Source organism: Chrysemys picta, chromosome 11, assembly GCF_011386835.1.
Source record: "Chrysemys picta bellii isolate R12L10 chromosome 11, ASM1138683v2, whole genome shotgun sequence".
Taxonomy (NCBI): domain Eukaryota; kingdom Metazoa; phylum Chordata; order Testudines; family Emydidae; genus Chrysemys; species Chrysemys picta.
The window spans coordinates 13,623,615-13,640,517 of NC_088801.1; the positions used below are offsets into that span (position 1 = coordinate 13,623,615).

At 39.8% G+C, this 16,903-nt stretch overlaps 1 protein-coding gene across 17 annotated transcripts in view; it reads left to right on the top strand.

Moving 5' to 3' along the window:
- CEP70 (centrosomal protein 70) overlaps nt 1-16,739 on the top strand; it is a 20,781-nt gene extending 4,042 nt beyond the window's left edge. For 3 of the 17 annotated variants that reach the window (XM_065561555.1, XM_042843124.2, XM_042843125.2), the window contains exons 4-18: nt 340-439; nt 583-706; nt 1,145-1,325; nt 1,751-1,944; nt 3,133-3,192; nt 4,045-4,144; nt 4,504-4,592; nt 5,192-5,266; nt 6,878-6,980; nt 9,792-9,962; nt 10,976-11,122; nt 11,644-11,812; nt 13,936-14,050; nt 15,207-15,286; nt 16,550-16,739. In XM_065561555.1, the coding sequence (XP_065417627.1) occupies nt 340-439; nt 583-706; nt 1,145-1,325; nt 1,751-1,944; nt 3,133-3,192; nt 4,045-4,144; nt 4,504-4,592; nt 5,192-5,266; nt 6,878-6,980; nt 9,792-9,962; nt 10,976-11,122; nt 11,644-11,812; nt 13,936-14,050; nt 15,207-15,286; nt 16,550-16,611 (1,770 nt within the window). In that variant the 3' untranslated portion in view covers nt 16,612-16,739. Of the gene's footprint in view, nt 1-339; nt 440-582; nt 707-1,144; nt 1,326-1,750; nt 1,949-3,132; nt 3,193-4,044; nt 4,145-4,503; nt 4,593-5,191; nt 5,267-6,877; nt 6,981-9,791; nt 9,963-10,975; nt 11,123-11,643; nt 11,813-13,935; nt 14,051-15,206; nt 15,287-16,549 lie in introns of those variants that run through there. The other 14 variants (XM_065561560.1, XM_065561558.1, XM_065561559.1 and 11 more) reach the window with 8 other exon arrangements.
- The last annotated feature ends 164 nt before the right edge of the window (nt 16,740-16,903 follow it).

The window sequence follows — 16,903 nt, forward strand, 5'->3', positions numbered from 1 at the left end:
TAGAATGTGTAAATTTGCAAAGCTTTTTCACCCTTTGAAATGTAGATATAAATTGTTTGAGGAGTTAGCATGCGGTATTTAGTATAGTTTGGTGTATTTTTCTTTGCTTCTTGCAGATCATCACTGAAGGTGAACTGAGAGCCTTTTAAACTGCCATGAGAGAGCTTAAGTTCTGAGTTCCTTTTGTAACTGTGACATGTTATAGTATTTTGTTGATTGGCATTAGAAGAAGCGTTCCATTGTGCACACAACTAGAGGGAATACTAGAATTATTGAATATTATTAGATAACTCTCTGAATTCAAAATATTCTCTCTTCCACCTCTCCTCCCATCTGTAGCAGGAGCAAGCAGAATGGGAAAACGTAAACAAATTATTAGTGCGACATGGCTTAAAACCCGTGTGTCTTGCTAAACCAAGAAACAGCAGAACTCTGACAGGTAATGAAGTGCTGTTATTTAAAAATATTAAACTTACATTCATAAATCCTCTTTTGATATAACCTTCTCCACTTCCAAATGTTTATGGAGGTGCAAGTTGCCGCACCTTTTATCACTGTCTTGTCTATCTTAAATGTCTACAGATACGATTGTTTTAGACAAGCACTCTTCACTGGGGATAAGACTTGCATTGAAAACACTGGTGGACGACACTGAACGACAACAGAAAATGATGCATGGCCTTATAGAGGCTAATCGCCAGCTTAGGTAAGACTTACTGTCAGTGAAAAGGAGTTTTTCACAAATGTGAAAACGTGTTCTATATTTATGCAAGAGGCACACTTTCTTAAAAATTACCAAACCATTAGTTAAACTTTCCTTTTTCTGAGTATTGGAGTTTTTATCCTCACTTAAGTCCAAATCCTTAGTTCTTTTGCACGGGACGTGGGATTTATGGGTCATGGGGGTACCTGGTCAGCTGCTTTGCCATTACGGCAGCTGCTTCTGTAGTCCCTTTACTCGGGGTTCTGGCCAATGGAGCTGGCCTGCCTCACTACCCTACTTCCATGGGCTGCTACTGAGAGTCCCCTTGTGCCATGTCTTTGGGGCCTATCCTCCAAAAATACCAGTATTTCACTACATTACTGAAGTGAGTTTATTATAAATGAAGGTAGGGCTCCATATTTTTGTTTTGTTTTAAATTAGGGATGATATACGCCAGGAGAGAGGTCGGGCATGTCGACAGGAACAACGAGCCAAAGAGTTGGAAAATGTTGTGGAGAACATCAAATCCAAAATTTGTCAGCTGGAAGATGAGTGTATAGCTAAAGTTTGCCAGCAACAGAATCAAGTGAAAGAACTTCAGAAAGATCAGCAAGCTTCACAGGTGCTTCTAACAGTAACTATTTGGGGACTCAAACCACAAATGCTTTTGACTGCTTTAAAGGGCTTTTGAAATATTTTCAGTGATCAAAATAACAGATGTGAGAGTGTTATGGAGTTTAAGGCCAGAAGGGACCACCAGATCATCTAGTCTGACCTCTTGTATATCACAGGCCACCAGCGCTATCCAGCACCCTTGCACTAAACCTAACAGTCACTATAAATTGTTATATTGTTTGTATTTATGATTTTGAACCCCTACACAGTTCTTTGAAGAATAGGGTTGGAATAAAGAATAAAATTACCCCTTCCCCCACTTCTCCCACCTAGTTACTACATGTAGACAGCAAGAACTTAGATTTTGTGAAACCATTGTAGTTTGCCAACTCTGTATCTTGTTTTACACACAATGTGTCTTACTCCTTTTAGAATTTTCCTATCCCCTATTTGCAGACAAAGTACCATCACCAGAATGAAAAGTTGCATGAACAGGAAGAGACTATTGCACGTTTGCAGAAGGAGCTCCATAAGGTTGGGATGGAAGAGCAGCAGCGTGTTGCCACACAGAACAAAATGTTCTGCCAGTTTTGCAAGCGAGCCCCAAAGTCTCTCTTAGATCAACAGTAAGCAACTCTTTACCACCATGTTCATAAGTGAGAGCCTGATAATATTCTATGTAAAATGAAGAAACCGTTTTTAAATAACTATTCATTATAGGGTGGAAAGCATGAACATCTTAGAAGTGCCAGTTTAGAAATTACAGGTCCTTTTTACGTATCTGTATAATAATTTTTTATGTATAATAAAACTGAGTTGGGTAAGTAATTTCATAGAGAAGAACAAGAATTACAGCCCTTGTACGCTAGGTGGAAGCAAAGGGAAGAAAGTGACACTCTTTCCATATCGAATAGAATTCTAAATGGAGACGTGTAACGTATACCACTAGATAGGTTGATCCCAATCTGTATTGCTAAAAATTAGGCTGTAAGCTTTTTTTTTTTTTTTTTTTCGTATTAAAGAAAGCAGCCTCTGCAGCCTATCCATAAGCATCTGAGGCAGTGTGTGAAGGCTGCTCCATATTCCAAGATTGATGTAGGGGATTCCATCCCTCTCCCCCAACATACAGTAGCATCTGTATATTGCTGATAAATTATAAGGTCGCATAGACTGTTGCCTTCACAGAGGCTTATGTGAATGCCATAGGAATTCAATTGGCAAGCTCTGTACCCCCTAACTTTCTTGTTAATGTTGGATGAGCAGGGGCGAGGCATTTCCTCAGGTTGACTATTTGTTGGGAGAATTGTTCAATAATTGTGCCTTGGTATTTCTTCTAGTAGATAAGACAGCCTCCCATCTCCAGTTCATGTCTAGTTTCTTTTTAAACGAGCGTCCATAGACTATCCCTCCTATTAGGGTACTCCAGTCCTTGGAATTCAGAAATTTCGTCAGGTTGTTAGCCCTGGTGGGGATCTATTTGCAATCTGATAGGTATGTGAGGTGCTCCTTACTGCCACAGATTTGGCTTTTAACCCTGCACAGCGAGCCAACCTTCTTTTGAATGGCTGCCAATTTCAGCCTGGTACAGGGTTAGCACCTATGGTTTGCATAACCTAGAAAGTGATGGCTATTTTGTGCTGCGTTCACTGAACTGATATAAGCGAGAAATGGCACAGATAGGAACTTTGGGAGATAAGCAATTGCATCAAGCGATTTTTGGTCACAATACTTTGATTATTGTATTTTAAAATTACATAGAATAATTGCTTGTGGACTATTTTTAAAGTTTAAAATACATTTCTTTCCTCCTTCAGGTTTCTTAGTCTAATTGATTATTATGAATCTCAGATTAATCAAATGAAAAAGGAGCTAAGGTAGGATTGATCCGTTCATTAGTAACTGTTGAATTTATGGTATATAAAGTTACATTACATACTTTTCCGGTTGACGTCAATAGGAATTTTACCCTGGACTTCAGTGGGAAGGCTCTAAGGGTCTCGGCATCCTTAGCTACTGCTGAAACCAGAGGCGTTGAGGGAGCTCAGCACCTCTTCAGAGGCACTGAGCAACTTTCAGGGTTTGCCCCAATTGAAAATTAAAGTGGTTAATGTTACATATTATGTGATCCAAAAATCACTAGCATGTTAAAAGCAGCAAGGGACTACAATGGCCTTCAGGTTTAGATACTATGCCCCGATTTTGATCGGCATCCACGGCGGAGGAAGAGGGAAAGGTACACCACCAGCTTTGTTCATGGCATAAACTAGAGTGGGCCAAAGATTGCTCCAGCTTTTGTATCTGACTGCCGACAGTCAGGAAGTGCAGAGCATATACATGCCCCAGCTGTGTTGCTTTTTCCTCTGGCCATTGCCCTTCCGCTAGGGTCCAGGAGATAGAACTCCCCTGGCATAGCAGTTCTATCTGGTGGTGCAAAGCATCCAGCATGCAACTGACCCAATAATCTGAGATGTTCTGCTTGGAAATTGAGCAGTGTAATCTGCTTGCATTGGGCTTCCCTCTAGTTGGTCCAGGGCATTTGATTCAGTGAATGAAATGCAGCCTGAGAGAAATTAGGAGGAGTGTGTGGTCTGAGAACGGGATGCTGTTCTGCTTTTCATTTGTGGTCACATCATTTAGTGTAACTTCTGTTGGTTAAGCAATTTATTCATGTGTATTGAATTTCAGTAAAATGGAGTTTGTTTATTTTCCCTCTTCTCCACCCAAAGCAGAAATAAAAAAGATACAGATCATGTACAAGGAGAAGGAAAAGGCAAAGAAGAATTCTTAAAACTAGATGCCACACCTAACTATAGAGCATTGCTTACGGTATGGAACTGCTAGCTATTAATAAATGCAGATCTAAAAACAATGGTTACATATGGGGAAAAAATAAGTACTTGTTATGTATGTATTTGATTTTATTCTTCTACTCCCACTCTTGTCTGGGATTGTATGCTCCTAGGAGGTAGGTTTGTTATTGTCTTAGCTGTTTGTTCACATATCATCTAGCACAAGGGGTTCTCTATCTTAACTAGGGTCTCAGGTGCTATCATAATATACATATTACAATAATATCTTGAGTTTACCATTTTATAGATGTAAAAGTGCACAACCCGATTAGATGGGTGCTTTGATTAAGTATTGATTTGAAAAAATAAAGAGAGATAATGCAGTCTGTGTTGTAGTCTTTCCAGAATCAGCTCATTGAGACAAAAGCCAGGAATGAACAACTTATGTGTGAAAATACAGATCTCAAGAAAGATCTGGAAATAAGGTGAGAAGTGAAAATTTTGTCTTTGGTAAAAGACATTTCAACAAACTTTACAGCTTCACAAGAAAAAAAACAAACACCATCATGACGCACCAGAAATTGTACAAATGCACCAAGAAACCTGCTATTAAAAACAATGCATAGAATTATCTTAAGATGATGCAGCAATAATTTGCTTTAAGGAGAACTATCAGTTACTGCATTGAGCATCCTGTCCTCCCCTGTTGGGTACTTGCCCTTCACTTAGTGGTCAGAGGCAGAGGAAGTGCAGCCATTCGCACATGTGGGAGCCTGAGACCCCCTTGATGAGCTGACTGCCAGAAGCAGTTTGTAAGAATAGGATCTCTACACTAATAGCATTGTTACTGCTAAGGCCTAGTCTGCGCTAGAAGAGGTTTGTTGGTGTAGCTAATACCAGCAAAAACACTTTGATACCAGCAAATCCCTGTCTAAACAGTCGTCTTGTGGATACAAAAATACTGCAAAATGACTCGTACTCCCAGTAGACATTGCTATACTAGCAAGTGTTCCTAGTGTAGCCCTGACTTTCAGTTAGACACCAATAAAGTATGATGTATAATAAAATATTTTCTTTTCAACAGACCAACTGCACAGGAATTAAAACTTTGCAAGCAGCAAGTGAAGAAATTGGAGAAAATGCTAAAGAAAAATATCAAGTAAGTATATTTAACTTTTCAGCATAGTGTAAACTTTCACTACTCTCTCTGGTGTTTTAAAAGTGAAGGTGTTCTACTGTGTACAGTTTATATGCTGGCTCATGAACCTGTTCCATGGTGTCATTCATGAGACCGTGGTTAATGACCAATATTTTGCTGTACATATGGAAAAAGCAGGTGCATCTCTGAAATGATGGGATGACATCCCAAGAAAAGAGCTGATAATTCAGCTCTGGGCCCCATCTACCCTAGGTTTAAAACAATGTTGTTTCAATTGGTTTTGAACACCATTTCAGACAACATGAGAAAGGGGACAAACCGTTCTGGTCGTTTTTGGGAAGTTTACAAACTGTTCCAGCCATCTAGGCTAGAGTACTGTTTCTAACCCAGTTAGGTCACATCCACGCTGGTTGAATAAGCTGTTATATACAGTTTTTGTTGCAACCTTGTTAAGCAAGAGTTTTAAAAGTTAGAAACCTAGCATAGCTGGAGGAGGTATTTATCTGTAGCATCATTTGACCAGATATTTTCTAAAAAAGTAATCCTGTTTTTGCACGCGCTCGTCTGTGTATATGTGGAGTGCCATCTGCGTGCCTAGTTATACAGAACTTGGAAGACACCTAGCTTATATACAAAACTTCAGGATGTGAACTTTCAGAGATATGCAACATTTTCTCATCTGTTAATTTTAATATATAATGTGGGTGGTGGATTTATACTGATAGGCTTCTCAGAATAAGTGCATCTTGAGGAGAGCTTGTTTGCCTCACACAGTAAGATGATAAAGGTGTTCAAGAGGCAGTATGTAAGGAAGGCACTCTAATACTATGTCAAAGAGTGTTATAAAAATGTTCAAATGCCTGTAAAAACTGAAGACCAAATTCTGTGGTCCCTACACAAGTAAAATTCTCATTAATTTCAATTCATTGACCACTGTAAGAATTGCAAGAATTTTTCCATTAAAGGTGGGGATAGCTTGCAAAGAGCAGGTGTGCATGTGAGTTTAGAAAGGGATGACAGTGGAGATGTAGACTGGAATAGAATTGTGTAGTACCTTGAAGGTTAAGAGCAAAAACTTCTGAGGCTAGATTATGATACTCAAGTTGAGTAGGGTCTTACTCCTCAAATAGTTGATGTCAGTGGGATTTATTGTATAGTCAGATACTGCTCAACATAAAGAGGGTAACACAATCTAGCCCTTGCTAATCCATGCTAACCATAGTTTAAATTGGTGGTTGCTAGGACAGTTTCATCCTTGGGTACCCTTATGTTGTATAATACTGCACACTGACCTTGCACCATCTAATCACAACTGGGGAATAGTGTGTTAGTGAGTTCAGTGTCAGCTTTTACCTTTGAATTTTCACATGTTTAGTGTTTAGGGCACAACTTTTAATTTTAAAACTTTCTGTTTAAGATGATCTGATTTCAATAATATGATGTAAATGGGAAAAAAGTGCACATATAAAGCTGTCTGTGTAAATATAATAAGACTAAAAAAGATGGAGATTTTAGCTGTAAGTGCCAGTGTATTTTTCCTCTACTCAGGTTGAAACGAAATGCTGCTATTGGGAGACCTTGTGTGAAATGCTGTATTTGTTTTGCATGTAGATCATATGGGATTATTAGGGGAGAAAAGATAAAAGAAAACAATGAATCTGAGAGTGTGACAGGAGAAGATCAGCTACAAGCAGGTTGCAGGAGATACTTACAGGTATAGATACACATTTCAAATGGATTGTTTTCAATTATAGCTAACTGTTCTATAACAAAACATAAAAGACTAATCTCATATAACTATTTAAACTTAAGTGTGTGGTGTTGTGATTCAGAGTTTTCATATGTAGTCCCATGCCTCATAATGTTTAATAGTCAGCATTTTTGCACTAAGGATAAGGCTATTTGGCATGAACCTATTATAGTGTAAATTACCACATCAGATTGCAAGGAGGCAGAGAGAACGGATTGACAAAGGACAGAAGTGACAGTGCCTGAAACTCTTTCCAGGATAGAAGGCCTGCTCAATGCCCTTTGCAATACTTATGCTCCATGTTAAGGGCTTAAGAGGCGTGGAGGAACTGAAGTCGTTCCTTTGTACTGTGGGGAAACTTCTCCCTGCAAAAAATATAGTGGGTTAGCTAAATGTGAACTCGAGGGTAACAGTGTCATGAGGGATGAGTGTTACTGTGACATGCAAGGTGAGGTATGTTTACATTTTTGTATTTATTATTTGTATTGTGGTAGTGTCTTAGATCCCGAGTCATGAACCAGGACCCATTACGCTAGGCCAGTGGTGGGCAACCTGTGGCCTGTCAGAATAATCCGCTGGCGGGCTGCAAGACAGTGTTTATGTTGACCGGCCGCAGCTTCCAGTAATCACAGTTTGCTGTTCCTGGCCAATGGGAGCTGCGGGAAGCAGCATGGGCTGCAGGGACGTGCTGGTCACTGCTTACTGCAGCTCCCAGTGGCTGGGAACGGTGAACCACGGCCACTGGGAGCTGACTGTGGACGGTCAATGTAAACACTGTCTCGCGGCCCACCAGCAGATTACCGTGATGGGCCACAGGTTGCCCACCATTGCGCTAAGCACTGTGCAAACACAGAACAAATAAATGGTTCCTGCCGCAAAGAACTTACAATCTAAGTAAGCATTCTGACCTTTTCCCCTCTCCCCATCCTGACAAGGCAGTGCCAGCACAGTGCTCCTTTCACAGGTTTAGCGCCTGCTGTTTTGCCTGCTGCTTGGCACAAGTAGGAGACAAAAAAGCATCTTAAGCAGTTTTTCAGTTTTTTCAAGCCCTTTACAAGTGAAGTTCCATTTGAACGCATGAAAATCACTCTGACAGAAAATTGTGAAAGGTCTAAGATCTATGGCTTCTGTAACTTCCAGAGAAGTACACTTCATACCATCTACATCACCACTTATCTAGTGGCTGTCAATCAAATACTGCAAATGTTTCTGAATAACTCAAATAGTGATTGGTAATGTCTAGCTACTGTAAAGAATGGAATTATCAGACACATAGATGAACATAGTATGTTGGGGAAGAGACAACATGGATTTTTTTTAAAGGAAAATAATTCCTCACCAATCTAATAGAATTCTTTGAGGGGTCAACGGGCATTTGGATAAGGGTGATCAGTTGAGATAGTATACTTGGACTTTCAGAAAGCCTTTGACAAGGTCCCCCCCCCCCCAAAGGCTCTTAAGCAAAGTAAGCAGTCATGGGATAAGAGGGAGGGTCCTCATAGATCAATAACTGGTTAAAATATAAGAAACAAAGGGTAGGAATAAATAGTCAGTTTTCACAGTAGAAAGAGGTAAATAGTGGGGTCCCCCAAGGATCTGTACTGGGACCAGTGCTGTTCAAAATATTCATACATGATTTGGAAAAGGGCATAAAAAGTGAGGTGGCAAAGTTTGCAGACAATACAAAATTACTCAAGATAGTTAAGTCCAAAGCTGACTGTGAAGAGTTACAAGGTTGACACACAGTCAACCTATGGAACTTTTGTCAGCGGATGTTGTAAAGGCGAAAAGTATAACTGGGTTAAAAAACCAATTAGATATATTCATGGAGGATAGGTCCATCAGTGGCTATTACCCATGATGGTCAGGGATGCAGCCCCATGTTCTGTGTCCCCCTAAACCGCCGACTGCCAGAAACTGTTTGGACAATGGGATGAATCACCTGATAATTGCCCTGTTCTGTTCATTCCCTCTGAAGCATCTGGCACCAACCACTGTTGGAAGACAAGATACTGGGATAGATGGACCATTGATCTGACCCAGTATGGCCATTCTTATGTAGCATGCTATCACCTGGTCATGCCCAAGGCAAGCAGTAATGCTCTAGAGCTAATGTGTTCGCCATTAGCTGGTAACATTGCTATTACTGCGCCCTTTTTCTTCCCCGAGCCTGCTTGGCAGTCATTACTCACTACTCTGTACCATTACCTATCTTCACCTCCTCCCCCATTTGTGTGGATTAGCGAGGTTCTTCTGTTCATTTGAACAAACATAAAATGCTGCATGTACGTGCCATGAAAACAATTTCCAAAGGAAACAAGTGGTTTTTTGCAATAGAATTGCTTGTAAAAATGCTGGCTAAAATTTGTACATTTCATTGGTTGAATTTAGGTCTGTATAACAGCAGATGTTGAGATGTGTTGTAATGCATACCAAACCTCTGAGTGAGACTCTGTCCTTTTGTGTACACCTGTTTTGAGGGCCTGCAAAATAACTTTTTGAAGCTTGTCTTGTAAGATTTTTCTCTAGTCTTCTCGTGTGAAGTGTGCACACTTTTTTACTGTTAGTGAACGTTTTAGTAAGTGGCTTGTAAATGGTGATGTGACTGACTAGATCTTTGTCTTCGAATCAGTTATTTAGATTAGTGTTGAAGTATACAGATACTATTGTACAGTGTGAATGTGTAACTATTGAAACGATGATATAATTTCCTAGGCTAAATAACAGCATTGTGTTGATTATTTGAGCAATAAAAACATCTCTTTGGTGTTAAAGGTGCTATCCAGGATTGATTCTGTTATAAGTAGTCCAAGAGCTCCTCTGGTAATATATAAGTGGAGTAAAGGGCCAGTCCAAAATTACATGAAAGAGAATGGACAAGAATGTGGTTTTGAACACCTTCCTCCTACAGTGGAAATGTGGGCAGACCAGCTAATGTCCCTAAAGGTAATAAATTATTGTACTTAGCTTTGCATTCCTTAACTGGTGACCATCTCTTTCTTTCCATGTTCTACGTTAGCATATGTAGCTTCCAAATCTATTATGGCTTAATTTAATTTTTAAAAATTACGTTATTATTCCAGTCACTTCATTCACGTACTCTTTTAAAATGTAGTATCCTGGATACAGCTAAGTGATTTTTGTTGAAAAATGGAAATTTGGTGACACTGAACCACTTCGCAAATTCATGTCTTTTGCCGGATGGTTCATGGAAAACCCCTTTTCCCAAAACAACTTAAAATCACACTGTTTTGTTTCATTTCAAAACAGTGTTTCAATGCTTCAGTTTGTAACAACTTTTTGTTCTAAAATTTCCTGTAATTTTATTTAAAAAAAAAATCATTTGTGTAAAAATGGTCAAAATTAAAACAGATTTTCATTTGACCTGAAACAATTTTTTTTAAACTTTCTGAAGTTGTCAGTGAATTGAAAAATCAATTATTTACCAAGCTATAATCCTAGATAGGTCCTGTGGTATGGAAAAGGATTAAATATCTTCCTCCACTCAAATATTGTATCATACAACACATTTGGATTACTCTGAAGAGTACCTGGGAAAAAAATCATAGAATTTATACTCTGGGTATTTTATGTTCTAGTGTTCTATCTTTTCCTTCTTACCAGACTGTTGGCTTTTTGGTGTAAATAAAGATGTTAGGCCATTCCCACTGTAACAAACTACTAGGATCTGTTAACAAAATTATACTAACTACACTTAAAAAAAAAAAAAAATCACACATGCACACAGAACAGTGATGTTCTACTTGGGCCTGAGAATAAATAAAGAACTTCTGTTTACTGGTTTCATGGCAACTAAATCTAAAATCTGTAACACTAGATTACTCATCTTGCACTAAGTCAATTTGCCTAATTGTTATTTATAAAATTATTCATTGCCCGGTATTCTACTTTATTAAGAGTTGTGCCTTATTTAATAGTTACATTATTTGTTATTAAAGGACTTGCATAGATCCCTGAGAAAGCTATCACTGGAGTTGGTGCCCTGGCACACTGTAGACGCACTTAACATCACTGAATGCATTCGAGTTGAAGACCTACAATTCATAGTCGATACAATCTTGGAAGAAGTAGAAAATAAGGACAAGGTAAGTTTTCAGAAGTTTAATGTTTTCCATTGCAAAAGCTACTCTGAAATCCCTGTTTGTATTCCTTGTATATTGATTAGAGTTATGCATTTGAAAGCCTGTACAAGGTTTCGGAGCAAGGTGCATGAAAATAAATATTATGGCAAAAACTATTAATATAGTTTAATCCCATATGTAACTCTATTTAAATCAAAGGAGTCAGACAAGGGATGGATTTGGCTTAAGATGTGTAATCAACATTTCAGCTCTTATCTTATTTTGTCTATTTCTAAATCAGCAAAGAGAATCCTTAAATATATTCCCCAAACCATTAAAAAGTGAGGTTACCCTCATATCAAAAGAACATTGGTGGACATTTCTGGCTAAGAACTTTTAAAGTATGTCTTTTGTCTGAATAAATTCATTCCTAATCTTTTAATAAGAGAAGTCTATTTTTCTTCAGAGCCTAGTTTAAATATGTTCCATGGCTTAAAGGGTATTGCTATCTTTCTCTAAGAAGTTACTTTTTGTGCTTGTCACAGAACGGCCAGATGCCTTCGTTACAAACATTGTACGCAATTGTGTCTCACTTCCAAAAGTTGTTTGACGTGAGTTCTCTGAATGGAGTTTATCCGCGAATGAATGAAGTTTACACAAAGCTTGGAGAAATGACCAATGCTATGAGAAACCTCCACGAGCTCTTAGAACTAGGTAAGGACTGACTGCCTTTCACTTAGTCTCTTTACAAGTAACTAAAAGTTGGTTGAGAAGAAGTTGGTCTTGACACAGAGAAGAGGATGCACTAGCTGTGTTGTGAAATGAGTAGTCAGTCAGTCACAAGGGTTTGTGAGAAGAAAAATAAAAACATGGCAGGGTCACTACCCTTTAGTTTGAGGAGGGGAAGCTCATCTGTTATGGATCGACAGGATCGGTGCTATGCCACAGCTTTTAAACAGTCTCTTGGAGGAGCTCTTCAGTGTGCCAGACCCCAAGGAGTCCTGTTCTTCCTTCAGGGTAAGCACCACTGCCTCCTCGGCTCAAGGCTCTGGGCTCCAGCTCACCATGAGCTCTGCCCAGCAAGTCCAACTGAAATAGGCCCCCTGTAGAGACTTGTACAGAGACTAATGCACCTCAGCAAGTATTCACAGTGATACCCAAGTAGTTTTTCAAAACAGTAGAATTTATTAGTCAACTGGAACACAGCATGGAAAGACATAAAGGTTAAAGCATAGTCAATTCTGGTCAAGCCAGAGCAAACCAACAGTTAAGTTGTAGCATGTTCCATCTTAGGCCCTGTCTCTTTCTGACCTCTTTAGTTAGATCCGGGAGAGAACAGCCAGCCTCTTCCAGAACCAGAAGTCTGCACTTACCCTTTGCTGGTCACATCCCAGTCCTTTGTTCTCGAGCTGAAGTCTCTCCTCGGTTTCTCTGCCGAGTGTGTCAGTTCACGAGTCAGTGGCGCTTGCATTGTCTCTCTGAATCCCATGTTGATCTGAGTCGATTTCAGCCACTTCCTAATGACTTTTCATTCCACCCAGACAGTGAGGTGACACACACATCTGTGCTGGAGCAATGCAAAGTATAGAAGGAAACTGAGGCACACATAGGATTTGAAAAACTTGCAGAAAATTCCCACTTTGTCACACCATCATCTGTGTGATTGTTGTTTGACCTGCAGCATGCTGTGACTGGGAAGAGGTGGTGATTGAATAATGAACGGAAGCAACGAGAGGAAACTTGTTTTTTTTTCAAAATATTTAATTAAAAACACTAACATCTTATATTACATCTATCTATTGACCCTCTGATTGTTTTACTTGTACATTATACTCCTGTCTCTACCTGAAGGTTGAGAGTTTAAAAAAAGTCAATTTTCGTCTGCATTTGGAGATCTTCTAACATGTATTGTTACTACAACTTAAATAACTGAATCTGTCCTCTTAACAGCGATTCTCATGCTGTTGTAGACATCTTTTATGACTCACCTCAGTGACTTTGCTTTTCCATGTCCAATTTTCAGTCTTTTTTTTTTCCATAGCTTGCTTACTTAATTTTTTTTCTCCCTTGGACTATTTTTTTACAAAAAATTAGAATGTCAAAAATGGATCTGTACAACTCAAGACAACCTACTCAGTTACTCCCAGAAGCAAATAACTACCTTGCTTACTGGTTTTTGTGTGATCATGGACTAATTGCTGCAAGACTCTTTCCTACCACACTTCCTGTTTGACTTACCAGTATGGACTAGCTGTTTGGCTGCTTTGGGGGTGCATATGTAAATCAGTCAGAGTAAAATACTGATCAGCCATTATACTGGGGAATGAAGGTCCGTTGTGTAGCCTGTTTTTTAGAGGCAAAATGGATGGTTTGGTCATTGCCTCTAGCAATTCTGGGTAGCCTTGGAAGTTGCATTCTTTCATAATAAATACATAGGAAGGGAAGACCTTGGGTTACTGAAGGAATTAATGTTACTGGGGAAAAAATGGAGTTTTCTTCTGTCGGATCCTTCCATCCTTGTTAGAAGACTTAATAGTTCAGCACGCTTTAGACCCATGTGATTTCAACTGAATTTGAAACCCTTGCAACAGAAGTGCTTTTTGAGCCATTAAGAGATTCCTCACTCTAAAACAGCTATACTGATCATGTTTTCAGCTAATAAAGTGAAGCGATACAAGTTCTACAGCTGGTGTATCCTGTGAATACTGAAACATGTGGTGTATTTAGAAAGCGTTGTGAAAAGGTTAGTGAAAGCAGGGATACTAGGATTGCTTTGTGCATAGAATACTTCCATGTTGTTGCTATTTTGGAAGCTATGACACGTTTGTTCTTTCCAGATCATTCAGCCCCACCTGCTGTACTGGTGAACACTGTTGGAAAGCTATGTAAGGTAATTAATGAAAACGTGACTGGACAGGTAGAGCAGCTGCTGGGGACCCAAGACATCCAAAGGTATTTTGGCTTCTATAACAGGTGTAATAACACATGATTGAGTTATGAGAACTGGCTAGGATTACTTTATAACTTTCAGCATCACCATTTTTAACTCTTACACAAGTGGACTGGAGAACTTGCCTCAGGAAAATGTTTCCAGGCTGCACTGGGAGGGAAAAAACCCCTAAAAATTAAGGCCAACGTCAAGATCTAAAGTTTCTATATTTTACTTGAGACTATAGTCAGTTTAAACCAATATCCTATTAAAGTTGTGAATTTTACAAGGGAGACAAAACAAATATTGCATGTGTGTGGTAGGAAGAACTACTATTACAGCTGAAACATCTTAATTGGATACTCATGGGGAACTGGTTGGTTGATTTCATTGAATTGATCAGGCCTTGAGCTCCCTGTAAATATTTTTTAAAATTGCTTTTCTGATTCATAACGTTTTCACTTGTGAAATATGTGCATAGCTTTAGGGCTTGTCTATGTGTTTGAACCCCCAGTGGGAAAGAACATTATGGGAGGCAGCTGCAGGTAGATAATGGTACATGAGGCTTTCCTCTTCACCCCCAGGACATCCAGTGAAAATTAAAGGAATCCTTTCACTCAGTGTACAAGCAGCCTGTGAACCTCACTGGCTCAAGATAGAATTGGAGAAAGGAGTTTAAACAGGACATATATATAGATAACAAGAACAGCCAGAGTCAATAAAAGTCCCCTACTGCAAGATTTCTTGCACCTTCCTCTGAAATAGCTGGTACTAGCCCCTATCCGACAATATACTGGATTATATATACAGACCACTGCTCCGATCCAGTCTTGTAAAGCAGGGGCGGAGAAACTTTTTTTTCTACCGGGGCCACTGACCCCTGCAGGGGGGTGCTGAGAATTGGGGCTTTCCCCGCAGCAGGGCGAGCCAGTACTTGCAGCTCCAGCCCCGCGGGGGAGGGGCGCAGAGCTTCTGGCCCATGGTGCGGACACTTGCCGCAGACCGCATGAAATGAAACAGCAGGCTGCAGGTTCCCCACCCCTGTTGTAAAGAACAAAGCCATGTCACTTACAGAAACTTCTGCCTTGGTTATGGCAAAACATAAGTTTGCACAGTTCCTTTGTATAAGTCATTTGTGCAGGACCATAACCTTAAAAAATTACAATTGACTCATTTCAGTATTATCAACAAACTGGAAGAACATGAAGACTTCTTTCCAGTATTTCAAGCACTTATTCAAGATTTACTGTGGGTTTTAGGTAAGTCATTTTTTACAAAATGGTTTCAGCCAGAATTTCCTCAACCCAAAATGACCTTCAGTGGAAACGTCAGTGTGTTGTTTGTGTACACAGTCGTGGTGTTCCTCGGCCTTAATTCCAAAGTCAGCGAGTGGGGCCAGTGACTGAACATCTGCCTCCACTTCTCTTCCCTCCCATCTCCCATTGTTACTAGCATGCCATGTATTGCTTGTTGCAGGGCACTGGTATGGGGAAGCAGGGGAGCCTCAGAGCAGGTGGGGTAAAACAAATGGATCCTGGCTCTTAAGTATGAGGTTTGCAGTGAAGATATGCTGTGTGCACAGCCAGAATTAAGGGAAACATAACAGCCTCACACTACCCCTCTGGCCCAAGTTTAGAGATTTTCATCCCAGGCTAGCTGGAGCTGTGGGCTGCTAATCCTCAAATCCCCCCCCCCCGTGACTCAAAGAACCCGGGGATATGGCCTTAGAAGTCGTAATGACTGTCCTCACTAGTACAGCACTTGCTCACCTATGTCACTGAGTGTGGCTGCTCCTGCTCAGGCTAGACTAACCAGTGGGTGACCCTTCCTAACCCATCTTGGCTCATGCATTCCTGGGTAAGAATTGCTGTTAAAGTATATAGTGAGTCATGCAGAAGAGAGCTGTTTGTCACTTAGCTCCATTCTTCACGCACCTGTGTGGGACTGTTGCCGGATTTCTGGTTGAAGAGTTTGGATGAAAATGTCTAGAGTCTTGCTAGTTATGTAAATAAGGGCTGGGAGGTGCACGCTGCAAATGGCTACATGTTGCATTTCTGCTTGTTTTTAGAGGGTCATAGCCAGTATGATTAAACTTCTACTGTGTATAAACAAAATCTTAAGGAAGAGTCAGTTTGAGGGTATACACCCTTCCCCAGGCCTTGCAGCAGGGTATTTACCAGTAATAGCAGTAGCACAGCTGAAACTGATTGGGCAACAAGCAGCAGCTGGATGCATGGGAAAAGGGGGCCTGACTGACTTGTTCCTCAACTTCAGGAGTAGATGGGATGGGTTTGCATGAGCAACCTAAAGCCCTTGGTTATAGATGCTGTCAAGTCAAGGACTTTCAATGCTAATCACCAGAGAGAACTTAAGTTTTAGATTAAAACCATAAAAGGGTTTATTTTCTCTAAGAAGACATTGATAACATTTCTAACTGAAGCTAAAATTTTAACTTGTAGGCCATGTCATTGTTCTTTCTCTATACAAGTGTGTCATTCCTGTGCTTTTTAACTTGTTTTCAGAGATCAGTAATCTGGATGACATTGTACCTGCTGTGCACAGTCTGAAATTGCTAGCTCGATGAAGATTTTAAATGTGTAAAACTCAGCTGTAAGTAGTGTTAAGACATTTACCGCTACCTCCAGCCTGTTTGATCTTGATGTACAGTTTTATAATGTTTTGACTAAAATAAAAGTTGAGTAAAAACCTTAATGGCTGCACTCTTATTAGTCCATGACCAGGTTAGGGAAGAGATCATGGTCCTGAAAGCATAAATAACTAGTCTGAAAAAAGAAGGAACAGAAAACTTAGCTTCAGTCTACCTTTCTCTACGCCATCCCTGGAAGCCAAACGATTAATAGTTTGTTGTAAACTTT